This window comes from Vombatus ursinus, unplaced genomic scaffold, assembly GCF_900497805.2.
Source record: "Vombatus ursinus unplaced genomic scaffold, bare-nosed wombat genome assembly UNPS02014830.1, whole genome shotgun sequence".
NCBI classification, from domain to species: Eukaryota; Metazoa; Chordata; class Mammalia; order Diprotodontia; family Vombatidae; genus Vombatus; species Vombatus ursinus.
The window spans coordinates 26,363,251-26,379,810 of record NW_020954608.1 but is presented as its reverse complement, the minus strand read 5'-3'; the positions used below and the strand labels follow the sequence as shown (position 1 = coordinate 26,379,810).

Sequence of the window (16,560 nt, the reverse complement as noted above, 5' to 3'; positions counted from 1 at the left end):
ACAAATCACCACATTGGCCATATCTGACAATGTGTGTCTCATTTTTCATTTATAGTTCACTAACTGTCCAGAATAAGGGAGAAGATTTTATTATCAGTGCTTTGGAGTCAATATTCATTATTGCATTGATCAGAAATTTGAAGCTTTTCAGTGTTACTTTCTTTTCCATCCTGTAATTGGACATCCTATAACTTGTTCTCTGGGTTTTTCTCTCCTCTCTGATTCAATTTGTATAGTTTTCCCAAGTTTCTTTGAATTCGCCATATTCTTTCTTAGAGTGCAATAACATATGTCAGATATCAAGTTTGTTCAGTCATTCCTCAATAGATAGGAACTCACTTTGTTTCCATTTTGGGGCTACTGTAAAAGGCAATATTATAAATATTTTTGAGATATGGCTTGGTCAAAATGTATGAACAGTTTGGTGACTTTGCTAGTATATTATGAGTGATTTAATGGAATGATTGGGTCAATTCATAGCTCTACCAACAGTGCATTAATGTCAGCCAGACTTTCACATATCATTCTCTGTAGCAAACCACATCTTTAAAGTCACACAACTGACTAAAATCTGCAGAGAATACAGTATCATGCTGTTTATTGTTTGTTGATTTACAAAAAAGAAAAATTGGTAATGCATAATAAAATATTAAATGTTCAACAAGGAGTCTGTCATGCATAGGTTAAGATCACACAAGTTTCCTGGAGAAATATAACCACAAATATAACTTTATTTAAAACCTATCTCATTGTTATCAATTGAAGTATAAAGCAAGGAAAAAATGAATGCTCATCAAAAGTGTTTGATATCATCATGGAAGATGTTCTGTACAAAGACAAGATGGAATTTGGATTTCCTATTAATGACAGTGTTTTGCATAAACAGATGACTGTATCAAGTCCATGACTATTACAAAGCCTCTTAAGTAACTTCCATAATTGCTCAGAAGAGATTAGCCTAGGAATCCATGTATTAAAGACTTCAAAAATGGAAAATGTTGTGGCATTCATCTTTATGGCTAGGGCATTTAGTTAGTACCTAAATCTGGTGTAGTCATTGTAGACTGACAATGAGTTTGGGTCAAGATTTGATAGAAGAAAGACACAAAGCTGAATTTTATTTGAAAAAATCATCTTTTCAATGCAAGTGTTCTCCTAGGAATGTTACCTGGTTCTATATCTTACAGCATCACAATCTCCAAGAAATCAAAATTTTGGGTGATTCTAAGGGCAGTGGAGATTATAAGTAGGCTGGAGCATATTTCCACTGATGATCTGTAAGTGAGAAATAGGCTAAAAGGGTATCATTAAGAAAACATATGTCTAAAAATGGTCAGACAGTCATATGGCCAGAGGAAGGGATAGCAGGTAATAATAATAATAATAACCAGCATGTATATAGCACTTCTAAGGCTAGCAAAGCACTTTACAAATATTATCTCATTTTAGCCTCACAACAACCCTAAAAGGTAGATAGGTGGTATTATTATCCTTATTTTATAGATGAGGGAAACTGTGACAAAGAGGTCAAGTCACTTGCCTAGGGTGACATAGTAAGTTTCAGGGGAGGAATTTGAACTCGGGTCCTTCTGATTCCAAGACAACACTCTATTCAACATCTAGTAGTACTTATGAAATGCCTCCAGTTCATTTGATGGCTCCTCTGTGTGTAGGAACACATGGAAGAATGTGGACAAGAACTACAAGGATGAGAAAATGTGTAGACCAATGAGGAGAATATCAGTATCTGTGAGATGATAGAACTATTGAAATATCATTCCAGTCTGAATATTATCCGCAAGCTGATATCCCAATACTATTAAATATTGTTTAAAAGTAAATTTCATCAGCATCTTAACTTAACAGAAGGGAAAGAACCATGTAATTCTTTTTGTCACTTGGCTTTAAAAATAGAAAGGCCATAAGGAAGGAGAAAAGAGGAGAAATCCCACCAAATTGTTGAAAAGTATAATAATGCAGTGGATAGAGCACTGGGCTTGCAATCAGGAAGACATCTTCATGAGTTCAAATCCAGTCTCAGACACTTACTAGCTGTGTGACCCTGGGCAAGTCACTTAACCCTGTTTGCCTCAGTTTCCTCATCTGTAAAATGAGTTGGAGAAGGCAATGGCAAATCAATCCAGTATCTTTGCCAAGAAAACACCAAATGGGGTCACGAGAAGACAGACATGACTAAATAATCACTCAACCACAAAATAATAGTTCATATTTAACTATTACAGTTCACAAAAAATTTAATTCAGACCAACCCTTGAAATAAATAATACTAAGTATTGTTATTTCCATTTAATGGATGAAGAAATTGAAGCTTGAAAAGGTTAAAAGGCTTGGATTCAGTTAGTAGTCAGTGAATCTAGGGCTAAAACCCTCATCTTTCTAATCTCCTACTTACTTTACTACATCATTACACATGCCTATTAATTGACCAATAAATAAAATAAATTTAAAATTGGTAATAGCAAGAATCATATGGAAAAATATTACAATGGTATTTGATGTCTTAGTAACCATTGTTTTTTTTTTTAACTCATGATTTTGTCAAATACATTTATAGTATTTCTAGGGAGACATCTTGCCTGAGAGACTATTGAGAATAAAATGTGTAAACACATCTCTTTCCTGGCCATTTTGCTGGGACTTTTCCTCTCAAGTGGCCATGTACTTACTTCCTCCTCAATCTCAGTCATTTCCACTCAGCTTCTCTTGCCACTCAGAGTTCAGTAAAAATAAAGGGGAGGGAGAAAGAAAAGAATGAAAAAACAAAGCTTACTTTAAGCCAAGTATGGTATAAAGTGCTGGGGATACAAATACTAGCAAAAAGAAAGACAAACCTTACCCTAGAGGAGCTTGTATTCTAATGGGGGGAAGGTACACAAAAGGAAGCTGAAAAAATGAGGGAGGGGGGAAGGAGTGTGTGTGTGTGTGTGTGTGTGTGTGTGTGTGTGTGTGTGTGTGTATGTATAAAACAAAAGTACCTGGAATAGTTTTAAAGTCCAGAAGCCAGGAACTAGGTGGGGAATGGAAGGAAAGTCAGCCTCAGCCCTTCCCTAAAACGGAGACCCCAGGAGGGATTCACCAATGGGAGAAGGAGGCTGGCTTCAGAGATGGTTTAGAAGTTCCAGAGTGATGAGGCCCCCAGGGCCAAGAGACATTTAAGCAGGACACAGCAAAGTTTTGAAGTTCAGAAATCAGGAACAGGACCAGGAGGGGAACGAAGATCAATTTAGGTCTTTCCAAAAAATAGAAGTTCCAGGAAGAACTTACCAATGGCAGAAGAGGGCAGGCCTGGAGAGAGAAGGTCCATATTGAGAAGGCTAGTTAGATCTTCTAAGGTGAGCAGGTACCAGGAGCTCAGGGAAGTTCAAGTACGTGATTTAGAAGTCTGGAAGCCAGGGACAAGGCTGGGGAATAAAGACCAGCCTGCCCCACTGGACCATGGATAATCTCCTCTTTTGATTTGTCATCTCCTTGGTTAAAGGGGTGGGGGAGGAAGCCTAGAATTTGTTTTGAATTTATTTTCCAATAAAGTCAATTCCAATGAAGATATATTTTTTAGGGTTTAATAGTCAATCTAATTAATTGTGATTTATTTCCCATAAAGACTAAAATATATGGTGTTTTTTTAATATGTCCTGAAATCAAAACATTATTTTTACAAATCAGTGAGCCTAAGTGATTTTTTTGGATATTTATTGGCATTCTCTTTAGCTAATTTCTGCTTCTTCCCTTTCTTGACTGAGATCATGTTACCTAGGAAATATTTGATTTCATTCAGTTACTTTTTGCTCATTATTGGACCCAGAGACGTTAAATGTCTTGATATTGGCTTTGTGATCTTGGACAATTCTCTTAACCATTTGATGTTCTAGGTAACTAAGACCCTAAGTTACAGAAAAGATGTGGACCTGCATTGGTAGAGGGAATTTGCTATGCTTGCATTCCCTATGCCAATGAAATAACAGATGCAGTGCCTATCCCTATCAAATCAGTACAGAGGTATTAAGAGTGACCTATTTCAGTTCTCAGTTTGGTTGTTTCTGTATTCCAAAAGGTTTTGGTTTCCATCTTGAGTGAGTGAGTTTTCATTTCTATTTGTTACTGAATAATAACCTGTAGTAGCCCTTCTGGCCCTTTGCATTGAGGATTCTAAAATCATAATAGGGTTTTGTTGATTTATTTTTCTGTGGCTTTTTTTTTTTTGGAAGGAAAAAGAAGATCATTTTGAATCTGTTCAGCTGAAATCCTCAAGATCCCCCAATATATGAAGAGACAGTGCTGCCTTTGGACAAAGGAACAAAGAAATCTGCTTTCTAATTTTATAGGACCACATTTTAGAGCCCATCTTGGTGTCCAGGACTGTTGGTGATACCTGTGAGAAATACGGGACTGTTGAAAAAAGAAGGTTGGAGCCTTCTGGTTGTCTGGTTGCCTTATCATGTGGTCAAATACCTTGCCAAAAAGGAAAGCAAACAGTTTGGTGGCCAAGCTGATGGTGAAGTTCAACTCAGGAAAGAGATATTTGTGTATATACATAACTGAAAACCAAGTTTAAAGCCCATCAGTGCGCTGCTGATGCATGCCATTTAACTAATTGGTTACTTTCATTTCTTATAACTCGTATGAGAATTATCATGTGTGTGTGCGTGCGTGTATGCATGTGTGCATGCATGTGCGATCATATGAATGTTTTCCCTTATTCTGTTGGAAGACTTCAAAGTTTCCATGAGATACAATCCCTTTGGCCCCTAGTCCCTATTTTTTTGTCCCTCCCATCATTTCAAAATATAATTTCCCTTCAAAATGTTAAGCAGTGCTTGAGACTTAAGAACTTGAATTTTCATTCTTGCAGAGAGCTTTCCATTTGGATTTCAGAGGCCCAAGTTTTCATTATTTTGGAAAGAAGAGAGTCTCTAGGCATCTGGGGCATCTGAAATGTGTGCTCTTTCCAGAAATTCCATGCTAGGTGGAACTTAGATAATGTGGTAACTCTTAAGGAAGGACTTGATGGAAAAGGTAGAGGATGCACCTTTGGAAGAAAATGAGAAGCATCCATCTTGTGAAGTCGACCAATCCCTTTATTAATATGGAAGCCACCCTATTGAAAACTTCTTAAATAGAAGTTCAAGTGAGGAAAAAATGAAGTGAGCTGGATTATCATGTCAAGTGGAGAAATGCAAAAGATAGCTTATCAATAGGTGTGAGTTTAACCTAGACAACTAATTTCACAGTTATTAGCATTGTTTTGGGCTCTTTGAAAAAAGTGAGATAGGTTACTCATCCTCTTGTTTCATGTAAAGTTCAATTCTCAAGGCATGTGGGGGTAGACCTCCTGTTGGCTCTTTTGGGGTATTGCGATTTGTGATTTTTGTTTGGAGAAGTTTCTTCAGTCAATAAATGAACATCTAGCTTTGGAAAAAAACTTATAACTGTATGACAAGAAAGTTGTACTCTGGGCAGGAAAGGGAATCTTACTATTGTTATTTTAAAATCAAAGTTGATTTGGTGATTTTTTTTCACTACAATTATTATTGCTCTCAAGATTTAGGCATGTGACTTATTAAGAACAGATGTTTGGATGAGGAAGGAATTTGCTAATTTACTACAAAGTAATTTTTTTAGAGTGACTGGGCACTGGAACGGGGTCTGGGACATTGAATATATTGGGGTGCTCAGCATGGTTTTAATCAATAGTAGTATGGTACAAGGGATTTGTTTCAGTTGAGGTAGGGCACTATTTATTGGCTGAAAGAAGCAAGGTAGGTGAGGGGGAAGTTATTATTAATTTTCTTGCCCCAGGTACTTCACATTCTTAGAATATCACAATTTATAATTTTGGATTCAGTGAGTAATGCTTTTTTTGGAGGGTGGGATGGGACAAGGAGCAAATAAATGCTTGATTATGTCTGGATAATGTGTGAGATTTTGCACCATGATATAGTTGATTGTATGTTCATTCTTGTGTTTTTTGTGTGTAATTCTGCACTTCAGATCCTTCTGTTAATTGAATTTGCTATCATCCTATCTTTCATGTGTGGTATTCGGGGATGGAGTCATTGACTGAGTACAAATATATTTATGATTTTAGTTCTTGGATCTTTTATAAAGAAGATTTTTTTTAAAAAAAATCTGATTCTTATCCAACTAATTAAGAAGCATCGCAAATCATTTTCCTTTCCTCTGATCAAAATTCAGACAATAGAAGGAAAATGTATTCTGAGTCTGCCCTTTCTGATTACTGGCAGAACTGCAACATCCAGTTGTGAATGCAGCAGTGTTCTGCAAGAATAGACAGAGACAAGAAGGTTCCGCAAAATCACTTGTCACCTTTCCCTCCATCCTTGGCTGTGCTCTACATGTATGTTCCAAGCCATAGAAATAATTGGGATTTGCTCCCAGGTATCTCCTTTCTTCTCTTGTCACTGGACTTGAATCTCTGACATGTCAAAAAATGCCTTAAATTTTAATGAACTATCTCACAATGTAGTGGATGTGGAGGAATTCTGATTTATTTTGCTTCTGATTTTAGATATAAAGTAGCATTTTGTCAGCTCAGTGCCATCTTTGGTAGAGGAGCTGTCTTTTCCCTATGGTTCCCAATAATCTGTCATTTTATGCCACATTGTCCTGAGCCCTGAAGAGACACACCTGAAGAAACATTATAAAGAACGCGTGAAGACCAACTTTGGCTGTCGAGTTCACTGAAGTTTTATGTCTGGGCTGTGCAAAGCTTACTGGAATATTGGAAGGCATAAAGGAGTTAATTGTGCCACAGTGACTTCTAATGGATATTGTTTTTCTGTGTTATTTTTTTCCACAAATGGTAGAGAAAGAGGATTTCATAAAAGGCATGGTTCTGAAGCCTTAAATACTTCACTAAGACAACTGTTGCCTATAATGTCTTCTAGCACTCTGCCAAAATGTATTTAAAGCAATCTTCCACTAGATGAGAGAATGTCTTCTATGGATAAATTGTTTTATGCCATCTAATAATATGGAGCAGTTTATGTGTTCACTTGATTAAATAGACTACATTTTATCACTGTGTTGCCTTTTTTATGTTTGGTTATGAGTAATCACATTGCCTCTGGGATTAAACAAATTTTGTAGTATCTTTATGCAGCTTAATAACCTTTTTCATCTAAAATTAAAAAAAAAGTTTCTAAACGACTGTGTATCTACCCTTATGATACCACTGGATGAATTGATTATATGCAGGCATTATAACAGGTTTCTCCAAGGATCCTAAATATCAAAGAATCTATCCCCTTAAAAAGAAAGACCTCAGTATTGGGTTGGAAAAGGTGGGTTTGCTTTGCTTGGAGTTTGACCAGTTGATATTCTGCTTCCTGACTTTCTTGGACAGACCTTCTAGTTCTGTCTAAGCATCTTGTCTTGGTGAGTCTTTCCAAAGATATGAAAAGGTTCATGAGTGTTGGAATGCACTGTGTCTATACAAACACACACATATTAATATTTGTTCATAGAAATAGAGATTCACTGATAGAGGGAACTCTTTCTATCAATGTAGGTCAATACCTTTTCTGCATTGTAGAGTTTTAGAGAGTTGCCTAGGGGACTGTGAAGTCCCCTAGTGGCTTCCCCAGGGTCACAGCCAGTGAGTTTGAACCTTGATCTTCTTGGCTCCAAAGAGAAGTTTATGTCCTCTCCTCTCTCCAATCCCACTCTCCCTTCCCAAGTTGCCTAACGTGGAGGCATCCTGCTTTCCTGAGAGTCCCACCACATGGGTGGGAATAGCCTCCTTTGACTGGCTGCATAGTCAGAATAAGCTCTTTAGAACTGTCAAGACTGGGCCAGTTTCTTTTCTGTGTGTTTGCTGTTGCACCCAAAGGGTGAAGCTCTCACAGTTCACTCACAGTGTGGGTGTCATGAATGGAACCAATATGGATGTGTGTGGGAGGATACCTTCCTTCTCTCTCTTGTATTCCAGCTCTGAAAAATGGAACTGGGTGGGTCTATTTCTGTTCTATATCATTTATTTTCAGTGTCAGGTGCTGGCAGTGATGCCCACAGGACCCAGGAGTTCAAACCATGGTGACTTTGGAACCAGGATTCCAGGTTGGATTGCAGCCTGTCAACCCAATAGGAAAGTCATGAGAAGCCAGGGTGCCTAGTTCTCAAGTCCAAGGGAGATTTTGGACTTGGAACTGGGACTTGTTTCTAATCCCCTTCTCCCTTCTCTCAGACTGAAGTGTGATATATGGAGAAGCATTAAATCTCATGTGTTGGGGGAGTCAATTTGTATATTTGAGACTATACTTTTGAAGTAAATATTTCCTTATAAAAGCTAATGCAACTATTAGTGGCTAAACGGAACTGGTATGAAGGGTTTCCCTCTACAATTGGGAGAATACTGCTGGTAGTGGTTAGAGTCTTTTGCAGAGCCTAGATTCTCTCCCTCCTCCAACCCCCCTTGGAGACCTTCAGGCAGTGGGGGCCAGGGCAACGATAGTTACATCATAATTGGAAAGGACCTCAGAGTTTGTGTATAAACAATATCTTAATCCCTCTTCCACAGGTCAACCCACCACATATTTGAAGACTATTATTTGAGCCCCAAGTCATCCTTTCTCCATGTTGTGTCCCTTGTTCCTTCAATCAATCTTAATGAATTTTCATGACTTTGAATAAGGTATTTTTCTATTGCTATGTTCCAATTATTTGTCACATCCCACCAAAATTAAGTGATATCTTTTGGAATCAAAATGTCTATTCTTTCATGAAGATTGCTAGTTCTACTAGTTTAAAAATCATATTCTTCCCTTAATGTATAGACATTTGAGCTTATGAATTTTGAGTCTTGAGGCTTCTTCTAATCTGTGAATGAATGGTTTCTTCCACTAATCTCTTCATTCCTATGTGGTATTTGGCTTGGGAGATTCATGTTGGTATATTGCTTCCTCACCTTCCACTTCCAGTTTAAAGCCTTCTTGATAAAATGCATAAATCTCCAGACAAATATATATGCATATATATGTATATGCATATATAATATATATCTGTCACCCCATAGTTCTCTTTAGATGTCCTCTGATCTTTGCCAAGAGCCCCTTTTCATCTATATTTTAAGCCCTTGTGGAAAATCCAAATTCCATTCTCAGACACTATTTTAAACCAATTGTTTACTTCCTCAATCTACCTTCTGAGGCCCTAATTTTCAGTGGTCAGGAGTGATTAAAACACGCAAACACAGACATGCATACATACACAAATGTGCACAAATAGTCTTTGGTTTCTTGTCCAGCAATTTGTAATCCTTAACGGTATTTTTTAGCCCTTTTGGCAGTTCATTTGTCCATACGTGAATTACTAGAAGTGGGTAGTAGTCATCAGGTTTGAAAAGTTTTGGGAGTTTCTGTCACAGTCCCAGGAAGACTCCTGTAAGGGTACCTACCTATTAGTATCTTAGTAAGAAATCACCTACCATTGGGATTCGTCTCTTCTCCCTCTGACTATTACTGGGTGTCCTATCTCCTGTTTTCTCATGTTTTGAGGGGGGCATTAGGATGTATGTCCTCCTCAAAGTAAAGTTTCCCCTCTCTCTGGGAAGTTGAGATATCTTTGACATAGCTCCAAAGGTTCAGTGGTCTTTCTTCTTCCCATTCCTCCCCATTATATTTTTCTACCCTCTAACTTCTGTCACTGGTTAGGATTCCTCATTTCCTCTTTGGGATTTCCCCCCTAAGAAACGCTGATTTCCTACACAGTTAGGATATACTGCTACAGCCCTATTGCCTTCTCCTCTAGTGTGGAGTCTAGCCTGCATTTTGTATATGTGCAACCATTACTTGACATTAGCAGAAACGCAGACAGTGCATTCTCTGAAGGTCACTGTAAAATTCCCTTGTCTTCTATAACTTGCTGGAGAACCTTAGCTCTCTATTGTTTTTGCTATAAATGCTTAGTGGTGAATTTTTATGGTTAAATATAATTATTTGCAGTCAGAGGCTCAGACATGGGGGCATTATAAGCAAAGCTTTTTTTCTAGAAGACTTTGGGGTCTTTTTTCTAAGCCTTTTCCTACTTTTTCTTTAGAGATGAGGTATTCACTTATCCATCTATCTATCTGTCTGTCTGTCTGTCTGTCTGTCTTTGCTGTTCATGTCAGCCACTTGAACTGCCTGATTCTGTCACAGCCCTAATTCATATAGTAGTTGACCTTAATTGTTGCCTGGTAAAAGGTATTTTGTTGAAATCCCTCTATCAGTTCTCTCAATTTTCTTTCTTTTTGTGGATGCATAGACTTCATCACCATTTGCCTATCTGACTTCTTTGCTGTTAAGACTTCTGCATTGTTGCCTTATCATTTTCCTGACTTGATATGTCCTCTGTCCTGTGATTTTGCTCCTTACCAAATAGCTCTGAGACAAGGCATGGTTATGAAGAAAAAGGGCAGGAAGAAAATGCTTAATAGAAAATCTCAAATACACCAGAAAGGTTGAACTACCAGTGAAATTTCTTTTCTTCTCTATAATCTGTAAACTGTAAATCTTCAAAATTGAGCCTCATTTATGTTGGAACCACTGATTTCATTCTCCTAAGAGAAATAGAATACCATAGCGTATAAAGGCAGGAAGGTGGTGGGATGATAGAATACCGGGTCTGGAGTCAGGAAGGCCTCAGCTCAAATTCAGCCTCAGAAACTTACTAGTTGTGTGACCCTGGGCAAATCACTTAATCTCTGTTCATTCAGTTTCCTTAACTGTAAAATAGGGATAATAATAGCACCTACTTCCCAGGGTTGTTGTAAAGATTGAGATAATAATTATTGAAGTGTTCAGCACAGTTCCAGGCACATAGTAGATGCTTAATAAACACTTATTCCCTTTCCCTTTTTCTCCTTCCTTCCCTCTCAGAGTGCTGGACTTGGAATTAGAAAGATACGAATTCAAATCCTGCCTCTAACATTTACTAGCAGTGTGACTGTGGATACGTCACTTAAATTCTCAGTTCCTCAGGAATCTCACTAGGATTAAAAGTTATATATGAGTTATCTCATTTTAACAGGATTTGATTATATATGTTCACATATTATAGATGTTATATATGCACACATATGTGTACACATATGTGTGTATACACACATATATGCATATATATGTATGTAAAATCTGAGTTTTAACCAGACCAAAGCTGTTTGTATTTGTGGGCCAATTGAGAGATGTTTATAATATTTAATGAATTGCAATTATATTATTAGGCTTTTGGATATACTCTCTATTAATTACACTGATCTACCCTGTTCAACTCTGTAGATTGAGGTAGTTTTGCAAAGATAAATATGGTCACAAAGTGCTGGCCTCCAGAAAGATGTCATTTTCCAGCCATAAAGAAAATGTATTACCACAGTAATACGACCCATGTACCCTACCAAATTCAGCTTTGTGAAATGACTTGTGTGACTATCCCTCTAAAGATATCTTTTTGTGCCCTCCCCTACCTGCTTTAAAAAACATTTCTAGTGATCACACATTAGAGGATACCATGAGAGTGCAAAATAAACTCATGGCAAAGCAGGGAGAGAGCAGTAGGAGGGGCTAGGATGTATTCATTGTATTGGCAAAACAGGCATTGAAACACAGGGGGCATAGATCAAACCACACATCTCAAAATCGCTGCTTCTCCAAGAGCCCTTAATTGTCTCATTTAGGAAGATCCATGATCCATTTTGTTGTTTGAGGCATTAGCTGTGGCACTGAATCACTCATCTTATTGCCTTCCTTAGAGTGTCACATCTCCTAAGTGGGCTGAGTTCATTTTCTCTTCCTCCAGCCTGGTCTTTGCCTTTCTCCTGAGCTGATGCTGGTTCAGAACGCACATGCTTAGCTAGCATTACTGCCAGTTTTCAGTTACAAGAGAAATATTTTTGTCTAGGTCAGCAAGTGCTATTGATTCCATTACTCAATTCATTCTCACTCCCCCCACCCCTAGTGACCTGTTTCTTATGTGAGTATGAGAATTCATGGCCTAGCAAGCTTCTAGTGCTTGAAAGGCATACAATCAGATAGCAGAGATGGAAGGTTGCATATACCTGAGTGCTATTTCCACCTGTTTTATGCCCTTCTAAAGCTAGCCCACTTGGATTTCATATACATATGTTCATATCTCTCTAGCTATTTCAAATCTAGCACTGGCATAGTTACTCAGGGGTTGTATTATTCAGATAGTAACATTTAATTCTCTTATTTGTCTTTGTTCCACTATCTGACTGGTTGTTTTTGGATTGCCATCAGCAGCTCATTGGTGAAAGCAGAGAAGGTAGAACTAAAATCAATCCATAATTTTAGGGTAAGGAGAGGAAGTAAGAAACTATGGAATAAAAATAAAGTATTTTTTTTCCTGTAGGTTTTCTTTATTAATGTTCTCCCTGTCTCTCAGAGTCCTTAGACTCAAGGACAGGGGTTCTTAATCTTTTCCTGTGTCCTGCATCTTTTTTGACAGCCTGGGGCAGCCTATGGACCTCTTTTCATAATAATATTTTTAAATGCATAAAATAAATAATACCAAAAAACCCTGATTGACTTTAAAACAGTGATCCAAATGTAAAAAAAAAAGTTCACTAACTCCAAGTGAAGAATCTCTGGGTTAGGAAAAAAAAAACCCAAACCAAAAAAATTTAGGACTGAAGATACATTCTCTGTGCAAAGAGTATCAGAACTATGACTTCTGGGTCACGATACTGGGAAACAAAGGACCTTGCTTGACCTTGCCTTTTTAGCTAAGAATGGAAGCAAGAGGATTTTCCCTAGGGAGAACATGCCACCCTTCCCAATCTGCCTCACAACAACTGAGGTTCTGATAGGAAGCAGGAGCTGTGGCCTGTGCAGCTTGGCAAGATGCAACCGGGTCAATGGTCGAGGCTTTAAGAGGACTGACTTCTTCTTGGCTGGGTAAGTCAGAGAAATGCATGGGCTTCTCAAGAGAGAAGAGTTTGTAGGGACCAGGTAACTATGTTGTTGTCTTCTAAGCTTGTTACTTGTTAGTATTCCCCATAATGGACTCAACATTGTTACCACACACATCTGGGTTTTTGTTTACCAAACCCTAACATGGTGACATTTAGAACTGGGGTTCTTAACCTGGAGCTATAGGTTTCAGGGGAGTCTGTGAAGTTGTATGGTAAAAAAAAAATACATCTTTATTTTAATATGATCACTTTCCTTTGCTTAAGAATTTCTGATTTAGAATGTAGTAGAAGGTAGATATTCATCATTCCTCTCACACTTTCGGGAGAAAATGATTTGAGCTCTAGGCTCAGTCTCCGAGAAGAAAATAAACGAAAATACAAACTTCCACCATGCTGGAAAACCTTGAAGGTTTTATTGTCAGTATCTTTACATTAATACTGATGTCTCCTTTTTTTTGTGCTGAGAAAAACAGTCTGTTACACGTAATGTAACTTCAATATACAACATAGAAATGCATTCTAAATTAGTTACAACAAGGACCTACAAAAAACTTCATAGGAAAAAAGTTACCTAATATTGCCACCATGTTTCCAGTAGACCTTCTGCTTCTTGGCCTAGTCACCACAGCTCGCCTGTGTAAACAATGGTTATTTCCATGTCCTATGGAACTGTTAATTATAAGGGTACTAAAATTGGCCTAAAAAGTCCTAACACATCACTAGGTACTGTACAGTCCTCAAAAATAATTTATTGTACTGTTTCTAAAAAAAAGGTACTAGGGTTTTTTTTTTTTTCATTTTGCTTTGTTTTGTTTGATCCAGAATTGCATGGCATGTGCATGTTTGTCTAACAGTCTAAACACACTAGAACTGAACTGCAAAGTCACGATGATCACAGAGATGAGGTGGTGGAGTCAAGGACTTCCCTTCCGTTGCACACTGTGGGGACGTAAGTGCTGGCCGATGCTGAAAGATAAAAACGGGAAGGAAGAGTCAGTACTAGAAGGTGAACCAGAGAGTTGTGTTTGAGGTGGTGTAGATAGAGTCTTAGACTCTGGGTTCTTGTCCTGGCTGTGACACTAATTAGTTAGGTAGCTTTGGGCAAGTCATTTAATCTTTCCAAGACTCAGTTTTCCTGTATGTAAAATGGAGAACTAGTCTAAACCATCTTAAAGGTCCCTTTCAGTTTCTGCCATTCTAGGCCTATTATTTTATCTACTCTTGGTTGAGAAAGAAGAGGGGTTTGGAGAATTCAGAATCAGAGGAGAAAAACATTGAGAGGCAGCATGGTGTAGTGAGTGCCTAGAGAGCCAGCCTTGGAGTTATGAATAATAATAGCTAACATTTATATAGTGCTTACTCTGGGCAAGGCAGTGTCAAGCAGTTTACAATTGTTATGTCCTTTGGTATTCACAAGAACCCTGGGAGAGGTAGGTGCTATTAGTATTTCCATTTTGCATGTGAGGAAACTAGGCAAACAGAAGTTAAGTGGCTCTTCCAGAGTCTCACAGCTGGTAAGTGTTGGGGGCCAGATTTGACATTCCTGATTCCAGGCCCAGGATTCAAGTTCTGCCTCTTATACGTGCTAGTTTTATGACCTGGGGCAAGTCATGTAACCCATCAATGTTTTAGGCAACTCTGTAGGGCTATAAGTTACAAAGCAGAGGCAGAAAGGGAGAAAATTTGAAACTGAAAGACTTAAAAACAAATGTTAAAAAATTAAAAAAAAAAACCAACCAAAAAAAAAAAGAGGCAGACCTGCATTGGTAGAGGGAGTTTCGTCATCTGGAAATCCCCTACTTGAATAAAGTCATGGCTTTGGAAGGATTTCATGCTGAAGCCAATGTGTGGAATCTGCAGATTTCCATGTGGCCTATATCAGAGTGTACCTTTCACAAAACTGTCATATCTAGGCCCTATTATCATATTAGGGACTGGGCTTGGGATTTCACTGGCATAGCAACACTCCTGGGTGAGTAATTCTGTCCAGCAAAGCAGCTTGGCCCCTGCTCTGCAGCTTCTGGGCCTAGAGCACTAAGAGGTGAAGGGACAAGTCACACAGGGTGACACAGCCAGGACGCGGGAGAGGTGAGCCTTGAACTCAGAGCTTCCTGACTTGGAGGTTGGCTTTCTATTCACCAAGCCCACTGTCTCTTGGTATTATATTAATAATAGGAAATGCGTCTTAATTTTGCATAGTATTTTCTGCTTTATGGAGCAGTTTTACGTATATTAATTGATCTCTGGAACAACCCTGGGAAGGAGGCATTCTGGTGCTACTGTTCCTGTTTTACAGATGGCTCGAAGCAGTTATCATTTGCTAAAACTAGCAAGTGGGAAACTTGGAACTTGAACCCAGGAACTGATCTTAAATCCACTGTATTTTCCTTTCTTTTACCCCATTTTAATAGGGCAGCTAGGTGGCACAGTGGATAGAGTACCACGTAGAAGTCAGGAAGACATCTTCCTGAGTTCAGATCTGGCCTCAGATGCTTACTAACTGTGTGACCCTGGGCCAGTCACTTAACCCTTTTTGCCTCGGTTTCCTCATCTGTAAAATGAGTTGGAGAAGAAAATGGCAAACCACTCCAGTATTGGAAACTTTAATACAACGTTTCCAAAACCCCACCTCTGGCCATACCCTTTTCAGGAGTGCTCTGCATTGTGAACCTCCTTCAACTCACTTACCAGTTCTTGGCTTATTATTTCTTCAGATCTCTGAGTTTAGCAAATTAACCTGGTAAACTATCAAGCTGCTAATGATTTAATGTGTAAATCCAATCAAGGTAACATTTGCATTTTGAAGGGCACTCATTTTAATCCAAAGGAGTGATTAACGTATAGTCTAGTTCAGTCTTAACTGGCTGTTAATATTCCAGAAGATGAAGGTTTTAGATAAGATTCCTACTGTCAGCTGCTTACAGACTTTGAAAGCACCTCAGTCATATATTAGCTAAAGCATACCTGAATGAGGCTATTCTCTCTACAACAGAAGCATTAGACACGCAGCCTGCGTGTGGCCTGCAATGCTTCTCAGTATGGCCAGAAACAGATTAAAATAGGATTGAAAAGCATTTAGGCAAATAAAAATGCATAAAATATAGATAATAGAACATTTTAAAATGAAGTCAATATGCAGCACACAGGGGTCCGTTTATGTATATCAGTAGTCACCTTTTTTATTTGAGTTTGACACATACATACATACAATGTACAGGAGGCTCCCTGGTCTTTGCTGGAAGATTTCTAGTGAGGGGAAATCCACTAGATCCTAAGACATCCATTCCATTAGTTGGATAGCTCTAGTTTTTGGAATTATTTCCTCAGACTAAGTAAAAATCTGCCTTTCTTCAAAATCAAATCTGTTATCCACAAGACAACCCCAAAATAGTTAAAGACAGTTATCATCTAGCCCTAAATCTTCTTTTTAGTTGACTATATCCAGTTCCATTCATTTGTTGTTGTTGTTATTGTTGCTGTTTAATTGTTTTTCAGTTGTCCATTTGGGGTTTTCTTGGAAAAGATACTGGAGCAGTTTGTCCTTTCCTTCTCCAGCTCATTTTCAGATGAGGAAACTGAGGCAAACAGGGATAAATGACTTGCCAAGGGTCACA

General features: G+C 38.2%; 2 protein-coding genes across 2 annotated transcripts in view; one reads left to right on the top strand and one right to left on the bottom strand.

Annotated features, from left to right (window-relative positions):
* KIAA1324L (KIAA1324 like) overlaps window positions 1-7,057 on the top strand; it is a 196,020-nt gene extending 188,963 nt beyond the window's left edge. Inside the window, exon 22 of the mRNA XM_027838883.1 lies at window positions 4,227-7,057. Within this exon, the coding sequence (XP_027694684.1) occupies window positions 4,227-4,286 (60 nt within the window). The 3' untranslated portion in view covers window positions 4,287-7,057. The remainder of the gene's footprint in view (window positions 1-4,226) is intronic.
* Window positions 7,058-13,838: 6,781 nt separating this feature from the next.
* Window positions 13,839-16,560, bottom strand: part of GRM3 (glutamate metabotropic receptor 3) — a 121,895-nt gene continuing 119,173 nt past the window's right edge. The window contains exon 5 of the mRNA XM_027838513.1: window positions 13,839-13,912. Within this exon, the coding sequence (XP_027694314.1) occupies window positions 13,839-13,912 (74 nt within the window). The remainder of the gene's footprint in view (window positions 13,913-16,560) is intronic.